This window comes from Nesoenas mayeri (genome assembly GCF_963082525.1).
Source record: "Nesoenas mayeri genome assembly, chromosome: 3".
Classification (NCBI taxonomy): Eukaryota; Metazoa; Chordata; class Aves; order Columbiformes; family Columbidae; genus Nesoenas; species Nesoenas mayeri.
In genome coordinates this window covers 82,681,641-82,704,072 of record NC_137544.1, presented here as the reverse complement: position 1 = coordinate 82,704,072, position 22,432 = coordinate 82,681,641, and the positions used below count along the sequence as shown (strand labels likewise).

General features: G+C 39.9%; 1 protein-coding gene across 2 annotated transcripts in view; it reads right to left on the bottom strand.

Annotated features, from left to right (window-relative positions):
- Window positions 1-510: 510 nt before the first annotated feature.
- The window catches only part of DRC8 (dynein regulatory complex subunit 8), a 30,338-nt gene continuing 8,416 nt past the window's right edge, over window positions 511-22,432 (bottom strand). For both annotated transcript variants that reach the window (XM_080342345.1, XM_080342344.1), the window contains 6 exons: window positions 12,801-12,885; window positions 8,582-8,654; window positions 3,859-3,938; window positions 2,014-2,056; window positions 1,843-1,909; window positions 511-844 (listed from right to left, as the gene is read on the bottom strand). In XM_080342345.1, coding sequence (XP_080198471.1) covers window positions 735-844; window positions 1,843-1,909; window positions 2,014-2,056; window positions 3,859-3,938; window positions 8,582-8,654; window positions 12,801-12,885 — 458 coding nt within the window. In that variant the 3' untranslated portion in view covers window positions 511-734. The remainder of the gene's footprint in view (window positions 845-1,842; window positions 1,910-2,013; window positions 2,057-3,858; window positions 3,939-8,581; window positions 8,655-12,800; window positions 12,886-22,432) is intronic.

Here is a 22,432-nt window from a genome sequence, read left to right as displayed (position 1 = left end):
TTTATCTCCTTAATTTCAAACTAGTTATGAAAGGGGAACTGTTTATTGCCTATAGAAACAGCAATGTTCTCAGTGATTACTCTGTTTGTAAATTTGACTGTAGCAATGGTTTGAGTGTTACCCGCATGTTTAAAATGGAAGCAAAACACCATGTGCTAATGGATGAGTAACTAACTGGTCCAGTTTAATAGCATGAGGTACACAAATCACAAGTATTTGACAAAAATTAGAAGTTTTAGAAAGTTTATTTGATCAATAATATTATTTCAAAGGTAGTAACTTACCTGGCACCTTATTAGTTAAACACAAACAGGGATTACATTTAAATATAAAAGCTTTATCTTATTAGCATGCCTTCACAATTTTAGTCATCTTAAGGTACTCACCTACTTATTACCCACTTTCACAGGTCTCATTTTCCGTTTTTCAGAAGCAATTGTAAAGTCATTTCTTGACTCCATTAACATTATTTTTCCTGTTATTTTTCAACCCCAAATCCATGATTTCTTTTACAGACCTTACACAGTATTTCTGTCAAGAGTTCTTTTTCCAGGTGTGAATATATTTCAACATGTATACAGAACCCAAGGAAGTACAGCTACACAGATTTTATTTTAATTATAAGCACAAGGCCCCAAGCCGAGCTTTGTTACACTTTAAAATACATACTTCAGCTAACTGTCAAGCTACACTGCTGTTACCAAACGGCATCTCAAACACAACAGGGGAAGATCTTACTCTACAATAAGCTTTAAAATGTAGTCTCTGTAGTGAAGAGTATTTGTTTCTGGATCTAGAGCTGTGGAGAGCATGTCCTCCATTTCTTCCTCAGTAAAAGGCTCACCTAAAAGACAGCAGAGAATTACACTTTGTCTTGATAAATATTCTTTTCAAGGCTGGCAAACTGCCCTGTTTTTCCCATGCAAGGATCTTCTTTCAGTCCTCACACAGAGTAGAAAAGGGGCAATACTAAGGATCCAATTCCTTCACTTCTGCCAATGTGAGTTCCACACAGTAAGCAAGCTGGCCTAAGGGAAAGAAGAAAGAGGGGCTGGATCTTCTGCTCTCCTTACAGTTCACTGACTCCAAAACAGCCTGTTCCTCTGCCACAGACATTTTGAAACAACAATTTTTGTCAGAGTGAATTCTTCTAATGTGTACATTAGAATTATTATCTTTCCCTTGGCTATCCTTTCACTCGTATTTACATCATGAAAGGCTTCTGGTTTTTCTCTTTCAGGAGCTTCAAAGCTGCTGATGGCCTACTGCATCCTCATTGAGAACAAGGTCCCCATCTCAGGATAGGTCTTGCACAAAGCCTGCACATTGTTTTGGACTTGTGGCAGGCAGGCGTGAGTCAGCCACACAAGAAAAGCAGGCTCTTCAAAGGATATTGAGGATTACATGATATACAACTTAAATCTGGTCTCTGAATCTCTTTGTTTGCATACGGCACTAGAATTAAGATCAAGATAATGCAGGAATGAATAAGCACTGAAACTACCTGAAACATGGAATTCTAATCTACAATATTACAGGAGCACAGAAAACGAGGCACATTCTTGGGAGGCACAGAGATGTGCACAGAATCATAAAATATCCACACAAGGATGAATTATTAATCTTAATAATAATAATAATAATCTCTATTTTATAATGTCTGCAAGCAGGCATTATTCACCAGTGAAATGTTCTACTCCGCATCCACTCCTCTCTGTAACAATACTGTTTGAAGACAATGTACTCCCACAAGTTTTGGCATGCAGAATGAGGACCTCAAGATGTCAAATGCACATGTAATGTTTATTTACTTAAATACTGACATTACAAAAGTCATATTACCTTCTCCAGTCATATATTTGACCAGTTCCTCTTTAGTAATATATCCACATTTATTCTCATCCAAAGCCTTTAAAGAAAAAAAAATAATAAAACCTAGCGGGTTTAACCATATTGAATCAAGAATCAGCAGTTCTTTCCAACAATTAGGTACTTGAATATTTAGTTACAGACCTCAAATGCATGTAGAAGAACATCTTCTGGAATGGGCCGGTAGCTGAAACCATTGAATCAGAAAAGTTAAGTCACCATTTGCCAAGCAGCTGTACTATTCTGAAAGAATACAATGTGAGTACTAAAGGAAAGGGAAAACTTTTTTCCTATGAGAATTTACTAAGTTTGCCTATCAAACTTTTAAGTCCAGCATGACTTTTTGGAACTGTCCATATCTTTACCTCTTATGTCTTTTACTATATGCTTGTTTAATTTTCCTCATGCTAAGGAGCCAGATGAATGGCTTCTGCATGCCTGGGCTGGCTGAGTGGGTTAGTAGGAATCAAAAATAACTGAATCATTCCACGTAGCCAATGCACTGAACAGAAGATGGCCAAACCAAGAAAACAAAGTTTTGTGCATTTATGCTGGCAGGCGGGCAACAGATCACACAGTGGGACTTTGTCAGTCTAATGATCTGACAATGAGCAAAGGAGGCCAGTAGCTATAGAAGTAAAGGTCTGTCAGTAGCAGTTTCAGAGAGACAGGAGAACTGGGCATGTGTGTACGTGCACACACGGGCCTGATTTCAGAGGTGGAAAGGAAGCCCTGTGAAGCAACGGAGACCTTCCATATCCCGGTAGATTCTCACCAACCCCCAAGAATACTGAAGAAAAGACATTGAAGACAGGGAAGCTCTAACTCCTTGATTGTTTTGTCCAGACCTGTCTCGCTCTTTTGCTATCTAAATATCAAATGTGGTTTTTGTGATCCAAATCTCATGTGCCTGTGGATAAGCGAGCTATGGACACAGTGCCCGAAAAGATAAAGTGGGTCTTGACAAGCCTGCACTAGCCTGGGGAAATTGTGTAGGTTTTATGTGTGTGTGCTTGTGTGGAGGAGGAGAAAAGAGCCCGGAGCAGCAAGGTATCATTTTGTGGAAGGGTGAACATCAGTGTGGAACCAGCGATGTGCCATGAAGCCAGAGAAGGCAAAAGTACAGGAACTGGGAAGGCAATGCACTTGTGCCAGCACACCAGGACCCGAACACTGCTGGCTGGTCCGTGGGCAGGCATGGGCACGCACCCCCACGGGGGACCCTGCTGCCTCTGGATGCTGTGAGGCAGGTTTGGGAAACCTTACAGCTATTTCATGTGTAGAACGCCCTCCTACCAAAATTAACTTCTCAGTAGTGGACAAGACTGAGTCTCTCAAAAGCCTTGGCTAACATCTTTAAAAAGAAAGCTAAATTCCCTATAAGTAATTTTGCTTTAGTGCAAAATATCAAAATAGCACAAGTTCCCGTGTACATGCGAAGATTTCTATGTACCCTTGAATAACAAACAGCTTTTTGTTCTAGACTTTTAGATCGGCAGTCTTTTAGAGTGCTCGTTGTGTATACTCAACTGTACCTGGCAGTCATTTTGGGACATGAACATGAAGCTGATTTATAAAACTTATTAAAAATACATTGTAACAGACTGTGCTTCTCAGTAACTGTAACTCACATGTTCAGAGAAAGTAATGGTTATGACCCTAATTTGCATATAAAATATTTCACAGATGCAAGAAACATGTTGAATAGCAAGTTAATTCTGATTCACATTAAAAATACAAAAGCCACACATTATCACAATTCATGATTATAAGCTGTTACTATTTATATCATCCATACAACATAATTTTATGTATAAAAAGTCATTTTGAAACAAAATCTATCAAGCTAATGTACACTGAGTTTAAATAACAAAAAAAAAAAATCTCTACTCCTTCCAGTTACATAAAATTACTGTAGATATATATATTCAGAATCAACCCTGTAAATCTGGAATAAACTACAGACACAGAAAATCCACTTTCCATTACCTTCTGTCGAGTAGTACTTTTGTCATCACTGGAAGAAATTTTTCCAGATGAATGTATCCGGTCGGTTCTTCTTTTTCTACCTAAAAATAAAACTTAAATATGGCAGGTTATATGACTCATTAACAAACTAATACGAAAACCAGAAAATTGAAGTGGTTCTTGCATTAAAATTACAAAGTCAGACTTTGAATATTTATATCAGGTTTTTAATATCACATGGCAGCATAACATCTGAGTGAAATGCTTGTGATCAAATAGAAAGAAATCCAAGAAGGAATAATATCCCAGGCAAAACATAGGCTTGCTATTATAGACAGTTTAAACAACTCAATATTGCCCTCTTGTGCTTAGAAACCATTCATGCAAAGGAACTGGATGCCCAGTAACTGATCTTATCTCCCACAATAACTCAGCTGAGGTTTAAACATTCAGACTGCACCCATACTAGCAAAATCTAGCAGGACCTGGAACATTCCCAAGCGCTGTAATGTGACCACCCAGAACAGCAAACCACTGGCACGTTCCCTGGCACGATTTTGGGCTGTGCCATGCCCCCCTGCTAGTCACTGGGCCTTTGGGGACTGCTCCCCGGCACGCTGCTTTGTGCCGCCGCTCCGCATCGAACATTTACCAGGCCAGACGTGAACTGCTTCGTGCCAGCTGGCTCCAGCTCCCAAGGATGTTTCTGGGCACATTTAATGTGCTAGTTTGGACATAGCCCCAGTCTAGTACACCTCAAGGGTGGAATTTGTTGCCTCCACAAGTTTCATAGCCAGAGAGAATCGGCAGGGGAAGGACCAGAGAGGCAGGCAGACCGAGTCAGGGCAGTCTGAAAGAGTCACAAGGCAGCCCATAAAATGCTACACAAAGAAAAGCTTCCCTCTGCCTCCTAAATAAATTAACAGATTAGCCCTGACACATTGGGGGCTTGTAGCCGCCTTCTCACTGCATTCTTATACTTCCACAGGAGACAAGCAACGTGATGAAAATCGCTCCCTGTCATCCCACTGCATCCCTCTCCCCTGAAAATTTCAAGTTTTACTCCCAACAGGAGCCCTTGTGATGGAGCTGTCTGTGTTGAAACTGGATGTGTGCCCGGTGGTCTCATATGGCAGCAGCAACACCTTGCTAGGCTTCCCAGGACACAGCTCAGACTGAAAGAGCACTCAAGTAGGCACCGATATGAAATCTCCTAACTGAGCCAGGAAAAGACGAAGTACAAAATCTTCCTCTTGAGAGTGGGGTCTGAGCTGGGGATGAAGCCTGACACGTCCAGTAGCTTAAAGGCAGAGCTGCAACTGGTGCTGCACGCTCTTCTCCAGTGCTCTAGAAGGGTTTTGGTTCCTGAAAGCAGGCCGCCACTGCCTCTTGCTGCTTTAGAGTGGAAAGAGGCTTGGAAAAGCACTTTTCCCCTTCTGTTTGGGGAGCTGAGCAGAAGGGATCTTTAGCAAGGAAACGAAGCTGTTGCATGCTTCATGATAAATGAAATGGTACCTTTTACCATTACAGCATCATTTGTTTCACTACTCAAATGATTGAAAAGATGTGAAAAAAAATACCTGGCAAAATTTAACTTCCTTCCAGTGACATAACAGTTAGTAAAAATCACAAATATTGAGATGTAAAAGTACACAGGATGTTTTAGGGAACATCAGTGCTTCACCTATTATTAGGTCAAAAGTCCACAGAGAAAGAAAAGGAAATACGGTAGCTATTTATTGGAAATTAACATAGACGAGTCTTAAATTAAGCAATACAACCAAAAGCAAGGACTCAAAACATCCATGAAGATGACAAGTTATATGAACTATGTTTAAGAGCCACAAAAATTAGATCTGCTAATCCAAACATTGGAAGGTCATCCTAACTTTCACACCAGAAGAACTCACCAGCAATGACTACTTCAAAGTTCAACATAACAAATACATGTGAAATGTGACCCCTCGCTGACAAATCATCCAGATTTGTCTTGTTTTGTTGGTTTGCTATTTGTATTTTTGTCTTCAGAAAGCAATCTGTGGAGGAAACATGCTGTTCCTGACAATGGACCTAGTCCTGGGAGGTGATGAGCAACCTCAGCTTCCTCTGACCTGGAAAGAACAGCTTCCATTTCAGTGGCTCAGACCAGCAATATCTTGAACTGATAAAATTAATCTTATCTGTAACACTGAATAAATATGTGAATACATTTAATATATTAACCTCACTTAAGTCAGTAAGTGTTCCGATTGGCAGGTAGATGTATCTATCATATTCCTCATGCTCATTCCTGTTCTACACCTCATTTCCCATTGATGTTTTCCCTTTTTTTGTAATCCATCTTCTTTTCACCGTGACTGCTACAATAACAGTATTCACTTGTTCATACTCTGGGGTTTGCTCTGTTTCCTTCCTTTGGGTACATCCACAGCTCCCATAATTGTAGCACCCATTATGATTTTTATCTCTGCTCTCACAGCCATACTACTATTATCCACATAACATTTGGGGACTTGAGTCACAAAGAAACAAAACCATCTTCCAGAGTTATGCAGGAGATCATTGGCAGAGCAGTGCCATGGACCTGGGATTTCAAACTCCAGGCATTGTAGTGACCCTCAGATTAGCTTTCACTATCTCCAAGCTTAACATTCAATCTTAACTTTACAAGGAGGTCTAAAGATATGATATTAAGTATAGCATTTAGCATAAGGTAATACAGGAAGCAGTATATGAAAATTTTTAGAGATAATTATATGAATGCTGATTTGGCAGATATGACTAATTTGAAGGCAACATACGCTAGTTTAGCTACAATAAGGCTAACAGGAAGATGACTGAAAGACACAAGTAGGGAGAACGAGAAATTAATCACAGCTTACAGTGGGCAAAAATACTGGAGAAATAGCTTGATTAGAAATTGCCCAACAGAGACAACTTTTACTTTATCTAGATTAAGATAAAATGGTATTACCATAGTCAATTATAATGATATCTTATAAAAATTAAGACATATTTGTGATTAATATAGTATATTAAGGTTTCTACAAGAAGACAGTGTTCTTCTGGTACTAAACCTATGCCAAGGTTTCATTTACAGGCACCATGAAACCTTCTTTGAGATTTAACTTGCGGTTCAGTGTTCTGTAAGGTTAATCATTACTCTGGAATGTATTATTTCTTCTTGTAGTATCTGTACTTTAACTTAATATTCTTATAATCAACAATTGCATACATATTATACTGTTGTATCTCAAGAATCTTCCACCTCAGTGCTGCATTGCATTGTACTTTGTTAAGTATTACTTATCTCAAATTTTCAGGAATGCTGACAATTTAAAAAAATAAAAATAAAAAAAGGTCCAATCTGTCTGGGAGGGGGAGGGAGGCCTCAAACTTTCCTGGTTGCCCTGGACTGAGGGGGCAGTGGGCAAAGCATCCCCTTCCTTTTCTCAGCTCTGTAGCTTGCATCAGTTGCACTGTTTGTTTGCTGCAAACAAAAATCTCTGTAGGTCACTAAAAATATCATCTATATTAAGCACCGTAATTTCTCTTTCCATTTAGTCTTCTTTGTCAGTGGGAGTTGGGACAATCTGGTACTGAGAGTACAGAACCAGAGCAGGCAGACTGCAGTATCATGTTAAAAGATTTTTCTCCACTGATGGTTCTTTGCACTTCCTCATCTGAAGCAGCTGTGTCATTTGCACAAGACTTAGCACAAGACTTCTTACACTAAATTCTGATTTACAAGAGAACAGACAAGGCTACTGAGTATAGACTACTACTGCAACCATCTACATTTTCATTCGGGACAGGAAAATAGAGTAAGAGAGAGCAATTCGCAGTAGCCTGACCTGTACATGAAAAAGAGAAAAATCCTTCCCCCACCTCTCAGCCCCAGCATTTTCCATTCCTTAAGGCAGCACATCCATTTGCAAAAAGAATATGAAGTCTTTTTCCCACTTCTTTTTCCCATTTATTAACCATACCCTGCCAGGGCACCAGCACACTGTCATTCCTATTACAAGCATGAGGTAAGGAGACAAAAATTAGTGTAGGAAAAAACTGCGGAGAAATGTGATTGAAGTTCCTTACCTTTGTGTATCATGGAGAGAATGGGAGGACTGCAAGGTCTTGTGAGATTTTATGTCTGAATTCTGACTTACAGGCTTAAGTAATCAAGTAAGAAAAGCTTACTTAGAAAGCTCAAGACTGGGAGAGACCTCATGAAGGACAGAAAGTCGAGGTTTGTTACTGCTATAAGATAGCAATAACAGGACCCAATCAAAAAACATCACGGGTCTTGCCTCTGTATATTTTTTGGAATTTGATGTATAACTTAAACAACTGCTCAAGAACTAAATTTTATTACTTAATCACCAGTGTGTGTCAGAAAAGCAAGTTGGTTAGGATTTGGATACCATAATCCAACTGAGGTTTAGGACATCTTTTTCATCAGCCAAAACCAATTTTTCCTCCATTTTCTATAAATGCCCCTCCACCTTGGCAGAGTGGCACAGTGATCTTTGTGGGTAAAAGACTCCTTATCTTAACCCATTAATGTTGTTACCTCATCAGCCTAGTCTTTCTTCAGGGCAACCTGAGAGACTGCCCGCCTGAATCACTTCCATGATACTTCCAGCCTCTGGAAGAAGAGCTAAGGTCTCGCACACAGCAGTGCAGGAGGGTCAAACTTGTGCAGGTTTAAGATTGTAAAAAAATACAAAAAGATCGAAACACTTACATTTGCAAGCAGTTCATGTAGTTCTGCCTCAGTTGGGAAGCAACCCAGTGACCTGACAACTGAACCAATGTCTCTGAAAGAAAGAAAGAAAATCTGCAATATGAGAGTGTCTGTGGAGAATCCAGATACCAGTTCAGAGTTTGCATACAGGAGTGTGCATGTACAAGCACACAAGCACATGTATGTGGACTTTTAAGATGATGTCTCAGTGAGCAATGTCTATTTTTGCAGACATTAAATATTCTGGAGCTTTCTGGAAGAGTATAATTGTTCTTGTGACTTTCCCCAAAAACTCTTCTCTACCATTGTGTTGCAGTGTACTATGTGCAGGTTATTTTTCAACTGCTGTCCTCTAATTGTTAAGCCTAATTTCAGTGAATTCTACACTTATGCAGTTAATAAAACACTTTGAAACTTGTAAGTTTACATTAAATGCTATAAAGATACAAATTCTAACTGCAGTAAAGCACAATTACAAAAGGTCAGGAAGGAGGCAGCTCTGTTGTGCTCTGAAAGAATCAAGTGTGCCAACACACTGGCTTATCACCACCCTGTTCACACTGCACAGTATATTCAGAGCTGCCATTTACTGCTGAACCTGGGTGCAGTTGCTCTGAGACTCTAAAATTCTGACCAAAGTGACAATGCCTCAAAAAAGTTAAAGATGAACAACATCACAGACTAGATGCAAAAGTACTGAAATACTGTGAAAAAGGAGTACTAGTCAGATTTATGGTATGACTGAAAAAAAAAAAAAGTAACAGAAGCATTAATATTGCTTGTGATTTTCAGTCCAATTCTGCAACACAAAAATTCAAGCATATTTGAATAAGTATCCACGGAGCTGGTGGTTCCCACAATTCAAACCTCTTTGGTTTCCTCGTCTTCACCAGTACATTTGATGGAAAAAATAGATTGCCTAATAAAAATGGGTAGATTCAAGAGGCAATGACCTTTGTAAAATCAGCGTACAACAGTAAGGCCTCAAATGTGGCACACCAAGCATATGTCAAGTTATAGGGGTCAGTCTTTGGCCTCGTCAGGCAGGCCCCAAGGAGCTCTCATTCTGAGTGACACCATGTGAGAAGCACGACAGTACACTAGAGAGACGAGAGGGCTGGCTACACAAAAAGCTTTACAAAACAAGACCCAGTCCCGCACATGCAGTTGTTATGAAATGAAGCCATCTGCTCAAATGACTCAGTGAAACTTTGTCCCCCATGGATGTGGACAGAGTTTGGCCATTGGCCTCAACGAAGTCAGACATTTAGTCCTATTTTTAAAATCCTTGCCCATGCATCCTATTGCTAGCATGGATGTACTGTATTTGATGCTCTTACTCCTGCACTCCCTCATCTTTTCCAGCTAAAAGATACTTGTAAATGTTCTCTGCTTCCCCCAGAGGAACACCCAACCCAAACCATGCCTCCCTGCTGTCCCACACAAGTTCCACTCCCGCAGACTAGCAGGGCTGGGAAGGTTGTCGTCATCTCCTGCCCCATGTCACATTCATGTCCATGGTCAAAAGAGTCACGTCACATTTCGTAATAAGATGGACTTTAAAGGACCCAGATAGGACATTGCATTTTCCTCCCAACCACTTCCTCTCACTTAGTTCAGCAACTGCAGCTTCTGCTGTGTAGTTTCTAGCATACAAAAATGATGGTTACAATTACTTTATGTTCATACAGGTCTTGTAACACAGATGCAATTAAGTTTTGAGCCATAGTTTTCACGCTACGTATAACACTTCCAGTGACAAGATTTCCAAAATCACCAAATCCCTTGGCTCAGGGTGTATTGTAAGCAGCATGAAACAATACCGCCTTCTTCATGTTTAATTTCTTACTAACTTGTATTTGGATTAGGAGTCATAGAATACCAATGTTGACCTGTCAACCCAGGGCAATTTTCAATATTCTTCACAGGAATCTGATATTTCAGGCAATAACACTCATACAACTACAACTGTGGTTAAGAATTGTGCTGTACTGCCACCTTCTGATACAAGATAATCAGCCATTAATAATCCCATTATTGTGATAACAGCCCTGCAATATGAACCTGGGAGTAATTACACAAGAAATTGTTGTTCATTGTCAGTAAGCACACTAAGATAAAAATTGATGTGAAATTGTGCATTTACTTTTGAAAATCCCCTCTCACGTTATGACTTACCGAATAAACTTTTCAAAAAGTCTGTTTCTACCATTTCACTGTTGTAACAATTTCTCAAGCTCTATATCCACTATATAACAGACTGAGGAGTGCAGTGAATTTTACAGCTATTCAGCCAGGACTGCAGCTGTAAATGACAAACAAACAACTGGTATGTCGTGGTGCGGGGAGGGCTGGGGGGTGGCAGAGGCAGGGACTCCCCACGGGGGTGGCAGGACCCACTAGCCAGGGCCTGTCCCACCCCCAGCCAGGAGCAGGGCAGCAGGGGGGGAACCGGGGCAGCCCTGGCATCCCGCATGTCCCTGGCGACGGGCCCAGAGATTTAAGTGAGTGCTCTTCCCAAAGAGTCCTATGGACAAAGGAACAGCAACTGTACTGAGTGTAGAGATGTACCCTGAAATTCTCCCCATTTAGTATAACTGAAAAATCATTTCGCTTCTATGAAGTAACCAAAATTTCTTAAGCTTAGTGGCACAGGTAACCATGCATAAATATTTTGCACCTTTCTCACCTCTGTTTTCAAAGTAGAAAAGCTGTTTGGAACAATTAAAGATGTCTTCCAATTTGGCTTTGTGAGGAATGTCTAATGACAACAGTTTCACTACTCCTTTGCAGTGTTTATACTCAATAATTGATTTATTAATTAAAAGTTCTGGTGATATTCTTTTGAGAATAGTAATCGGAAATATGAAAAACTACTTCAATAAATTTTAACGGCAACAGCTTAAACAACCTCAGAACCCACTCAGTGAGACATAAACATGTGTTTTATGTATTTTAAAACAAAAGCCATACTATTAGATGTATGGATGTTTATGTCAAAATGAAGCTAAAGTAGCACTGACAGATATTCGAACTTAAAAAGCATGAGAATTAAGATTATTCAGGAATTTTTAAATTTCCTTCAGCTCTGTATCTTGTAGTCAGTTATGTCCTCATCAGTCTAACAGCCCATGTTTTTATCTTTCATTGAACTTTTTCTTACTCCCTTAGACATATATTTTGTTTGTATTTCCACAACACTGCATGGTAAAGATATAGTGCATGCAGTTTTCCCTCCTGACTCCCATCTGCGCATCCCATTCCCCCAGTTCTGGTCATCCCTTTTCAAAAAGGAGAAAGCTGAACAAGAAGAACCACAAAAGAGAATGGCCAGAGCTATGGAACAGCATCTCCTAAGAGATTAAACACATCTAGACTCTTCAGCCTTAAACCACTGTGATGGAGGACAGATGTGACAAACAGCTATGAAATCATTAATGTTGTTGAGAAGATTAACAGAGAACAATTGTTCGCTATTTATCATAAGACGAAAAAAAATAGGAGCCACTCAAATCATAATGTGGCAGATGTACAAAAAAACAACAAGAAATATAGCATATTTGCTCAGTTCCTTATATGCCTCACCCAAGTAACTATTGGTAGCTCAGATGAGGGTACTGGGCTAAATGGACTTTTGGTGCAATGAAGTATGATCACCTTTATACTCATTATATTATTATGGTTATTATTTTTAAGTTATATAATCAAACTATATGCAAGTTTCTTCCAAGTCTCCTAAAAACACCTCCCTGTCAGGGTAACATCCACCTCCCGCACTATCCGAGGATGAGGGACATGCGCGATGTGCTGCCACTGGAGACACCTGCTGAGGGCAGGTAACTGACAGACACTGGCAGGAACACCCCTCGATGTGCTGGGACTGTTCTGAAAGTGAGGGAATCCATACAGGATTCAGGACTTGTAGAGCCAAATGAGCTATTAGAACAGAAATTTGCTAGTAATAGCTGCAGCTTAGAATTCTACAGTTTCCTCTTGCCTCTTGACTCTACCAGTCCCAGCATCCCTCTCGCAAGCCAGTCTTTGTCTTCAACCACTGAGCAATGTAAAATGTCTATTAAACAAGCAAAGACATACTTGTCCCATCAGGGCCAAAAGGACTGTTTCGATTACATTTTCTGATAAAGCAGATGCATGTTGAAGGAGTTATTTATCTCTGTACTAGATCCTGTAATATTTCTGTGTGAAGATATTTACAAACCTGATGCTCACAGTTTTATCACCTCCTTGATCGAACACCTCAAAAGCTTCTATAATCTTTTTCTCAATTTCAGCTACCGCACCATCTGCAAAAAGAAGCATAAGAAAAGAAAAAAAAGATTCACTGAGCTGTTGCAACTGATTTATTTCCAATTTGAGAACTGCAACAGCAGAAGCACCAAAACTGATAAAGGGGCAGACAGGAGAAGTACTTAGAAAAAGCAAGTTCTTCTGAAAAAACACACTCTAAATGCAAAATCTGTCACTTATGTTAATAATATGGCCTTGCTATGGCTCTGCAGCTACATCAAGTCTGGTGATAATGGTGCATCTCAGCTGCATGATCACCTGCCCAGAGTGTGCCATAGCTCCTTCTGGATCATGGACCTGAGCCCCCCCCTGGACACCACGGCACCAGTGGAAGGAGGAAGGTGAACCTGGGCCCAGGCCTGCCCCGAGATGGGGCTGAGTCACTTCATCCAGGTTCCTGCATCCAAGGAAATATAAGTGCTCTCATGTCCACCGAGTTCGCCATCATATATGAAAAGCTGAGAACCAGAAATAAAGAGATGGCTAAGATACATGCGCCGTGAATATGTCTCATGGTAAATAATTTATTGTTTGGAAAGGAAGGTGATCTCAGTGTAGGGGAAGGAGCAATTTGCTGCATTTGCTCTTTATTTCTCAATCTCAAAGAATGGGGGAAGAAGACGCACAAGTTACCACACTTACATCTCATCTAAAGCCAGAAACTGCATTATTGGAGTAAGGGAAGTACCAGAAAATACATGCTGAAGAGAAAAATGTAAAGAGCGGAAGGGGTCCATCTCAAAAAAAAATCTTCCCGGCAAGGAAGCCAGAGTCAATAAAGAAGGAACTCGTTAGCCCATTTATTAATGTTTGACTCCAAAAGACAGAATGTAGGAAGCAAAGCAATGTGGAGCTGATGTTTGGTTCCTGTGGCTAAATACAGCCCCAAACTCTGGCTGTCAAACCAGCTCTCAGGAGGCAGCATTTTGTGAGCATTTTGTGAGCCTCCACAGGGATGCCGCAGGGAAAATTTCAGTGACAGTCAGAACATGAGACTGGCATCAGGTACACTTATTTTCTCATTTTCACACTTCTGTGTTTTCAACATAATAATTAAGACATATCTCTCCTCTAATAGACAATTTATTTTCTTCTTTAGTCTTATCTGGTGTTATGTTGTTGAGCAGTTCTCACCAGTACTAAACCACTGGACCCTGTTTCACCAGGCAAAACAAATTCACACGTAGTTTTCTAAAGTCTCAATCATTTGGAAATCTCTGGGGCTGCAGCATGTAAACATTTTTTCCATTTGTTCTATTGCCCTCATGACACAAATGTGTTTTCTGGCAAAGGGTATCAGAAATTGACATAGCTAAACAATACATTAGCTTTGTGATCTCCCTGTCTTTATCTTGACCCATGAGCTTTTTCATTGTATTTTCCCCCCTGTGCTGTTGAGGAGGGCAGAGAGCAGCTGGCCAAGGTCAACCCAACACAGGCTGCAAGCACCTCAACACAGCAGTGGATTGATCCAGATGAAAGTGAAGTGTTCTTCATACAGAAGAAAGGTGCATCCCCTTACAAAGGTACAGGTGCCTGCTGCTTCCCATCTGTGTTTGGTACTGAACTCCCCCAGAGGATACGTGAAGAGAGGTAGGAATATATCCTGCATTCCTCTCCTTGACTTTATTCCCCTGATGGGAACATGAGCAGGTACAAGTACGATGGATTGGAGACCACGACTCACTGAGGAAGAAGAGCTCAGTCCTCAGATACAGGACAAGCTGTATTCTTTTCATAGCTTGACAATAATGCCTACCCTTTATGTGCCTAAGCAGTAAAATCCACATGTAATTCCTTTTCAAAAAACACAGTTAAACCTAAGTAAGTCTAATTCTTTGTAGAACGGGCCCTAAAGACACTCAAACTACTAAATTTGATCAGTTTTTTTGGTTACTTCAGAGTCATGGATCTAGTCTCCAATGTAGACTGTTGGGAGTTTAGTTATTGAGATCTGGCACTTCAGTTGTACACTATGTCTTGCAATAGAGAAATGCTGAAGGAATATTTATAGCTGTATATTCTTGGCTTGATGAGTAAGGCTTCTGTAGAAACAAAAATTAACCAGGGGAAGGCAGGGGCACATTTCCAGTACTGGAAGTACATAGCCATCGAGCCTTTTCAAGCTTCGCCTTCCGTGAAAACAGCATGCATCAATCTTGCCTGTTTCATGAGTCCTGACAAAGAAAGATCCTGAAATGAAATGAACTTGATGATTTAATCTAAGTACCAGGTAATCTATATTTTTTTCCAAGAACTGAGAGGAAGTTGTGATTAAAAGCCATATCCACGGAAGAAAACATAATATACTGTAGCCCTCTCAAAGGCTCTTTGTGAGATGAGTGAACGCCTAAGAAACTACTGCCTAAATCTCTCGTCCTTTCTCTAGGAATTAAAGCCAAAGATGCTCAACATAGTTCAGGATGGCAAAGTCAGTTATCTGAAGACTTCTACAATTCAGATAAACCTCTCTTTGGAAAGGAGAAGAAAATGGATTCCAGCTCCAGAATAAGTAATGGATAAAGGTTTAAAATGATCCCTTCAAGAAGGGCACCAAGAGATCAGACATGCAGTTAACTCAGCAGATGTGACTCTCTAATGTACTGAAAACTCTACTCCACAGGTAGGTCAACAAAAGCTTCATGCTGCCCTGTGGAGCAATTTTTAGCAGTTTTCAGGAAATAAATACCTACATTCTGATTGACTAAAACATTTCACTCACTTTTTCTACTAACCAGAGAAACACTACATAATATCAAAAATAAAATTATCTGATTATGTCAAATTGCCTAAATAAACAAATATTGAAACATACCATGCCAAAAAAGATTCCAATACCTACAACTACCTATTCCCTCAAATCCATTCTGTAGGAATTATACATTATTTCCATTTTTATGCTGCTAAAATGCTTCAGATACTTGTTGTTTTTTTCTCATTTATTTTCCTACCACATATGCCATTACAAGACAAAATGTCTTAAAATCCACTTCTCAGACACATTTAACTGAATAGTGTATTCACTATCCATGTCCCTTCCTGTACCATCCTTTGCTGTTTTCCCAGTTTATTTAGCATGAACTAGATAAACCTTTAGATACTAGCAGTTAAGTAAAACTGGCAGAGAGCTGGGACTCCCAAATTAATTCTGCCAGTTCTTTCAGACTGAACTGTTCCTCTTCAGCTTGTCCAGATCGTTCTCCAACACTCGGAGGCCCATTTGAAGCCAGCCTTTAAGCAGCACACCTCAGCTGTGACATTTCTACAAAGACTACAGCTTCAGTCTTTGTAGAGAACATGTGCAATTAATAGACATGGCTCTCACAGACTCCTGAGTAACAAATACTTTAAAAGTCATTTCTAGTTGATACAATTTCCTAGATTCTACCATTCATTTCAGTGTATGAGCTTGCTTCCTTTTCTTCCTCTGGGCCAGTCACTCTGCTGGTTCAAGAAGCCAACCCTTCCTTTCACTGAAGAGAAATTATGTGCAGAAAAAAAGAAGTATCAAAAGAACAGGTAGGCCAATATTAAGCAAGCACACAAAATGCTGGGAGGCAGCAACTGTTTGCTGTTCACAGGAAAGTTTAGTCCTAGTGCAGCCTGATGAACCTATTTACACAATGCAATACTCCGAAACTCTTTTTGTGCTACATAAAGAGTAAAATTAATGGTTGATTTATAGAAGCACCAGTGGAATTTATTTTATTACTGTTACTGCTCAACACATCTGAAATATTTATAAACATTAATCTAGGCATATTTTAATAAATATAGTCAATTTTATATTTAAACTCCTATATGCATGTGGACACCTCATTAATTACTCCACCCTCTTTCCATGGCACTACGTTATGGTTACAAGCAGGTTTGAGGAAATCCCTGAGGTCTCTGGTGACAGTAACCCTGTGTCACATCGGGCTGCCTCGCTGAACTAGTCAGTCTGAAAGGACAAGGGACACAACTGGGTAACCCCAACTCAGTGACAGTTTCAAAGTCATTTACATGTTGTTGTTCTGGTTTTATTTAGAAGTGTTGCTATCAACAGCTCTTTTGTAGATCTCCCCATCCAGTCACCAGAGCTTATCAGCAGGAAGCACAGAATCACAGCACTGGCTACAGACTCCAGCACCATTTCCTCTCTTTCCCACTGGCCATTATTTCAACCCAAAAAGCAGCCAGCAACCCTGCGGCTGTCAGTTGAAAAACTGGGAATGGGATGCAAAGACTGCCAACAAGAAAAAGGAACACATTTAAGAAGGCAATGGACATAAGAGGGGACACAACTGTCACAACTGTGCAGGCACCCGCATGAGAAAACATGAGTCTTCCTGCCCGCTGCATTCTCCACTTGACATCAGTGAACCTTCTCTTTCTGCTCACAGATCCAAGCTACAGTATTTAACCACTCTCCCTACACTGCTCCAGCACTTTTCCATAAGGCCCTCATGACCATCCCCCTCAAATCCTAGCTCTTCCCATTGTCCCCAAAATCACAAGTAACACTCTCTGTCTTGCCATACCATGCCAATCAAGAAGGAGATGTGAGAAGGTGGTGGAGCCATGAGGAATATCTGAGCCAGCCGGAGGTGGAAAAGGTACAAAATGTGTTAAGCCCCTCCTTAAAAACTGAGCCTACTGCAGACTCAAAACCAAAACGTTTGGCCAACAAACAGAAATAGCTAAACAGATCTTAGTCCTTACAGCTTTACTATAGAGTTAAAATCCTAGAAATGTGTCAAGATGTAGGAACAATTCCCCAAATAGGGAGACTGGTGCTGTTCCTGAAGAATACCATGCTCCCTTTAAGGACAATTCCCAATATATCATCTTGCTGTACAGGGCAAAAGGATGAAAGAGATGAAATAAAAAGCAAAAGAGATCTGATGTTTGCAGCCACTGTTTCATCTGATCTCTTCCAAAATCCTTCACAAAACCACTAATGAAAATACGGCCATAGGTGTTGAGGAAAAATAATGTGACTAGTTCTAATGAGAATAAATATACAATGTATATTTGCTTAAATGTGAAGCAACAAAACAGTAAGAGACTTCAAAATTGCAACTCCAAGATGGTAATCAATTAGATCTTACGAGATCTAATCTGGCTTTTAAGCAAGTATTAACTGGACCATCACCTAGGTCAATGTATTAAAAAGCAGTCACAATACTCAGCATCACCAGCACAGGTGAAATTGCAAACACTCTCAAATAAGTGCACCACTTTTATCAAGGCATTTTGTTTCCAGAACAAAAAGGGAAAACAAGCACGGCATCATTAAGATGAATTCTTGGTGACTGTATCAGCATACGGTGTTCCTATGCTACTGCTTCTCTTTCCTAACTCCAAAGCAAAGTATACAGCTCCCTAAATTATTCTTCCACAAATGCTTGTGCTGCCTTCATCTTAAGTGCGGGGAGCTTGACTGACTTAAATATAATTCAGAAACCTTGCTCCACCCCAAAGACAAACCCCTTAGAGCATTTAAGTAATTCTATTCTAAGGAAATTACCGAGGAAAAAGAACACAGGGAGAAAACAATCTTGAAGCCATTTGAATTTGACTTATTGGCAAGACCTTTCTGCTCTGTAGAAGAAAAGGCATACATTAGATTTTTTTCTAGTGACCTTGTTAATTTCAGAGGAAACTTAATGTACAGTCAGCCTAATATGCTGAAACAGTAATTGTATGCCATGCTCCAAAAATACTGAGGCAAGAGAAATCTTTTCTTTCCTACTCTGTACCTTCTCTAGCATGTACGATATTAATATATTAGATACCAGAAAATGAATAATATGATTAATCTATAAGCTTGTGAAACATGCAGTGTTATCCCTTTGTGTCTCATGATACATAATGAAATAGTTTGAGATACGTACTTATTGAAGACTCTTCATTCTGGAAAGACAAATCAAGCAGATTTTGAAGTAAAACAGGTAGTTTATAAAGCAGCTTGATTCCTCCAAAGAAGGGATAAACACATTCCTGAACAGCAATCTGAAGAAAAGAGGTTGACACAAAGTATTGATGGCACCAATGGGAAATATGTCACCTGAGTTTAGCCATTCGGATTGAATGAAGAGATAAAAGATTCATGGAATTTGTTACACACCAGTTCCCAAGAAATGACCAGGCTGAGTTCTTCACTGACAGTGGTACCTACTCCAGTTTGAGGATCCAAGCAATGGCCTGCAGACACTTTCTCTCCTGGACAAGAAGCATCCCATGTTATCACAAATGACACTTAGGCAACCTGAATTTTAGTCTGTTTCCTACAGAAGAATAAAAAATGTTTAACTGGTTTCTGTAGAGGTCACTTTCAAGTGTTTTCAAAAAAAGCAAAAATGAAGACTTAAAAACAGCAAAAGCTTTTTCTTTCGTGTTTTTTTTAACTGTTGAGAACTAGCCATATCACTGCTTCTGGGCCAAATGCATTGTTGTTGTGAGTTCTCTCCGGTGCTTTATGACCCATTTTGAACTCAAGTAAGAAAATTGCTCAAATTTGCTTTTTTGTCTAACATAATTTCCATAGTCTAAAATAAATATAAAATAAACAGAATGTGATAAGTCAGTAGCAAAAAAAAAAAAAAAAAAAACACCATAAAATGAGAAAAGCATATTAAAATTATGTATAACATAACCAGATTTGTTTAAGAATGTATCCAATAGCAAACAGCAAATTTCAACGATGCAAAAACTGCAATTAGTTTTGCACCAACCTAATAATAGAGAATAAAAACAAAGGGACTATCTTTAAAAATAGATACACAGAATGGAGCTCTCTGAGTGGAACAATCAGAACACTTTTTGTGGAGACCTATGGCACATGGTGTAAATAAGCATGAGAACAAAACCACCAGCAGCAAACAGGGTTTTAGAAAAATCAGATTGAGGTAATGGAGATCAGATTGAGGATCTGAAAAATCAGATCAAAATTAATTTGATGCCTGATAATAAAATACAGGCTGTGGCACAGTTAACTGCAAAAGCTACTTCAAATTCTGACACAAAAATATTAAACACAATTTTTCCTTTTTGTCTCAACTAAGACAGCTGTGGCATGGGCAAAATATATAATAAAGTGATGCAAAAAATTAAGCACTGTCTTGACTCCAGCTTTGCTATGACCATGAGTTTAATGTATAGAATGATGCTAGTAGTAAAAAAATAAGGAGAGTTCAGATCAACCACAATGGAAATATTTTGGTTATTTCAGTTATAAGTTGTCAAATCCACTAAAGACTTCCAAAAATGATATAACAACTGTGCATTTCAACCTCAAAGTTTAAAAATGTGACAATATGCAAAATATATTGAGTTGTAATAAGTCAGCTGGCAGCACCTACTGGAGCTACAAGTTGCCAGTAACTTTACCTGGTGAAACAAGATATCCTGATTATCCTAGGTTTTGATTGTTCAGTAGATGCTATTTTAAATACCATGGCATTCTAAGCTACCATAGTTTCGGATATTTTAACACATATGGGAACCAAAACTAACAAAACTAATGGGGCAATTAACAAACCATTTCAACTGTTGAGAAACAAAACAAGTACAGAAACTATTGCTGCCTCAATAAGCAGTCAAGCTTCTAGCTGCTCTAACATTCTTAATCTAACACTATAATGTAGAACAAAGCAGGCTATGGAGGATGCCACATCAAGCTGGAAAAGAAACCATAAATAGTCAATGCCTTTTGTCACCTAGTATATCAAAAGGTGTTTAAATCCATAGTTCACACCGCCTCCAAAACATAGTCCATATTCAAGTGTCATTGATTTGAAATGGAATATCCACCATTCACAAAGTCCTTGTCCAAGTCAACTCTCCCCAGAGGTGTTGGTGTCATGGTTGGTCTTGTCTATTACCTGCCCTTCTGGATCAAATATGGTTCTCCATCAATGGAAAAAAAATTCTTGCCCTCATAGTACACATTATTGTAGGCATCAAACCCATTTTAATGCTGTCACTGCCAGTTGCTCTTGCAAGATGCCATTATTTTGCCGGCTCTGTGCTGGGGAAATAGCTCCCACACCAGTTCACAGAGATCAGTCTGTATCCTCAGTAGCTGATAACTCGTACTTATCTGCCCCAATTCATAATGATATAACAGCCTGAACAGCTGCTGCATCAAACCTGACTCTCATATCCTTACCAGGATCCTGTTTGCTTGCTCTGTCCAGAGCTTGTACTGTATTTCTTAAAGCCAGGGGATGCAGATGGCAAAGTACATCAGCATGAAGCCCTAGTGGAACTACAACCCCTGCCTGGGCTTTGTTGCAGAGAATGCATTTGCCTACGGAAATGGAGAAAGGAAAACTATGAGGGATACCTCGCAAAATCCTCGACAGATGCTTGCTGTAACACAAAATTGTCCATATGTTGGAGGGGACCACTGTTTTCTGCATCACTTCCTACACTACAACCCTGACATCCTCCCTGTACCCAGGCTTCCAAAACAGAGACTTTAATTCCCCAGTTCCAACCAATTATTGCTGGAGATCCCCAGAAAGGATTGAAATTTGTTTGTCAAATAAATAAAAGCTATCAGGACTTCCTACCTACAAAGTGCAAAGCAATCTTACTCGAAACTTACTGAAACTATGTATAACCGATCAGAACTTGCAAGTGAAGGGAAGAGGGGCAGGGAATGTTCAAGGTTAGGAGTCATCGAGTGTGACTGAGTCCCAATGGATATCCAGCTCATGTCGTATGGTGTTTCTTACAGCCTGTAAAATTCCACTGAGTGCTCTTCAGGGCTGGACATGTGGCAGGTTGGCTGGTGGGGACGGCACACAGAAGTCTGGTGCCATTGAAAAAAAATTAGCAGCACGTGCTAAGGATGTGGTAAGGGATACGACTCTATTCTTCCTATCACCCAGCTCAGCTCCTTAGATAAAAATGCACACAGGCAGATGTGGCTGACACCGTCAGCTGACTCTGCTAGCTTTGCCCCGAGCACTGTTCCCACCGGCACTGCACCCCTTTACTCTGCTGACTCTCCTTTCCCAGCTTTGCACTTTCGGTATCATAATCTTCGCATCTCCTCAGGTGTCACATGTGCCTGCATCCTTGGCAGTCTAGATCCAGCTCCAGGTAACGCAACTTATTTTTCAGGAAAAAGAAGGGGGTGATTAGTCTCTCCCCTGCCATACAGGCAAGAAAATCCATCCTCTTTGCTGTTCAGAGTTCCTGAGCAGCTTGCTGGTGAGAGTAAGCTAAGTATACACAACCCTGGGATATATGGGGGAAGTATGCTCCAGTCATACAATTTGCTATGGAAAACTCCATTACCTCTACACAGTTAGTCTAAGTGATGCAACACAGGGACATATCAAACCATGTCAGTGACAGGTACCTCATGCATCTCAGGAAAGGGTCAACAAAATACACCCTGATGATTTTACTGTACACAATCTGTGCAGATATGCTATATCTGCATATATATCTATCTATACTGACCCACCAGTCTTCATAAGCATCAGCAGAGAAGCCTGCAATTCTGGGAGATGATCAAGGAATACCACCTAGCTATACTCACCT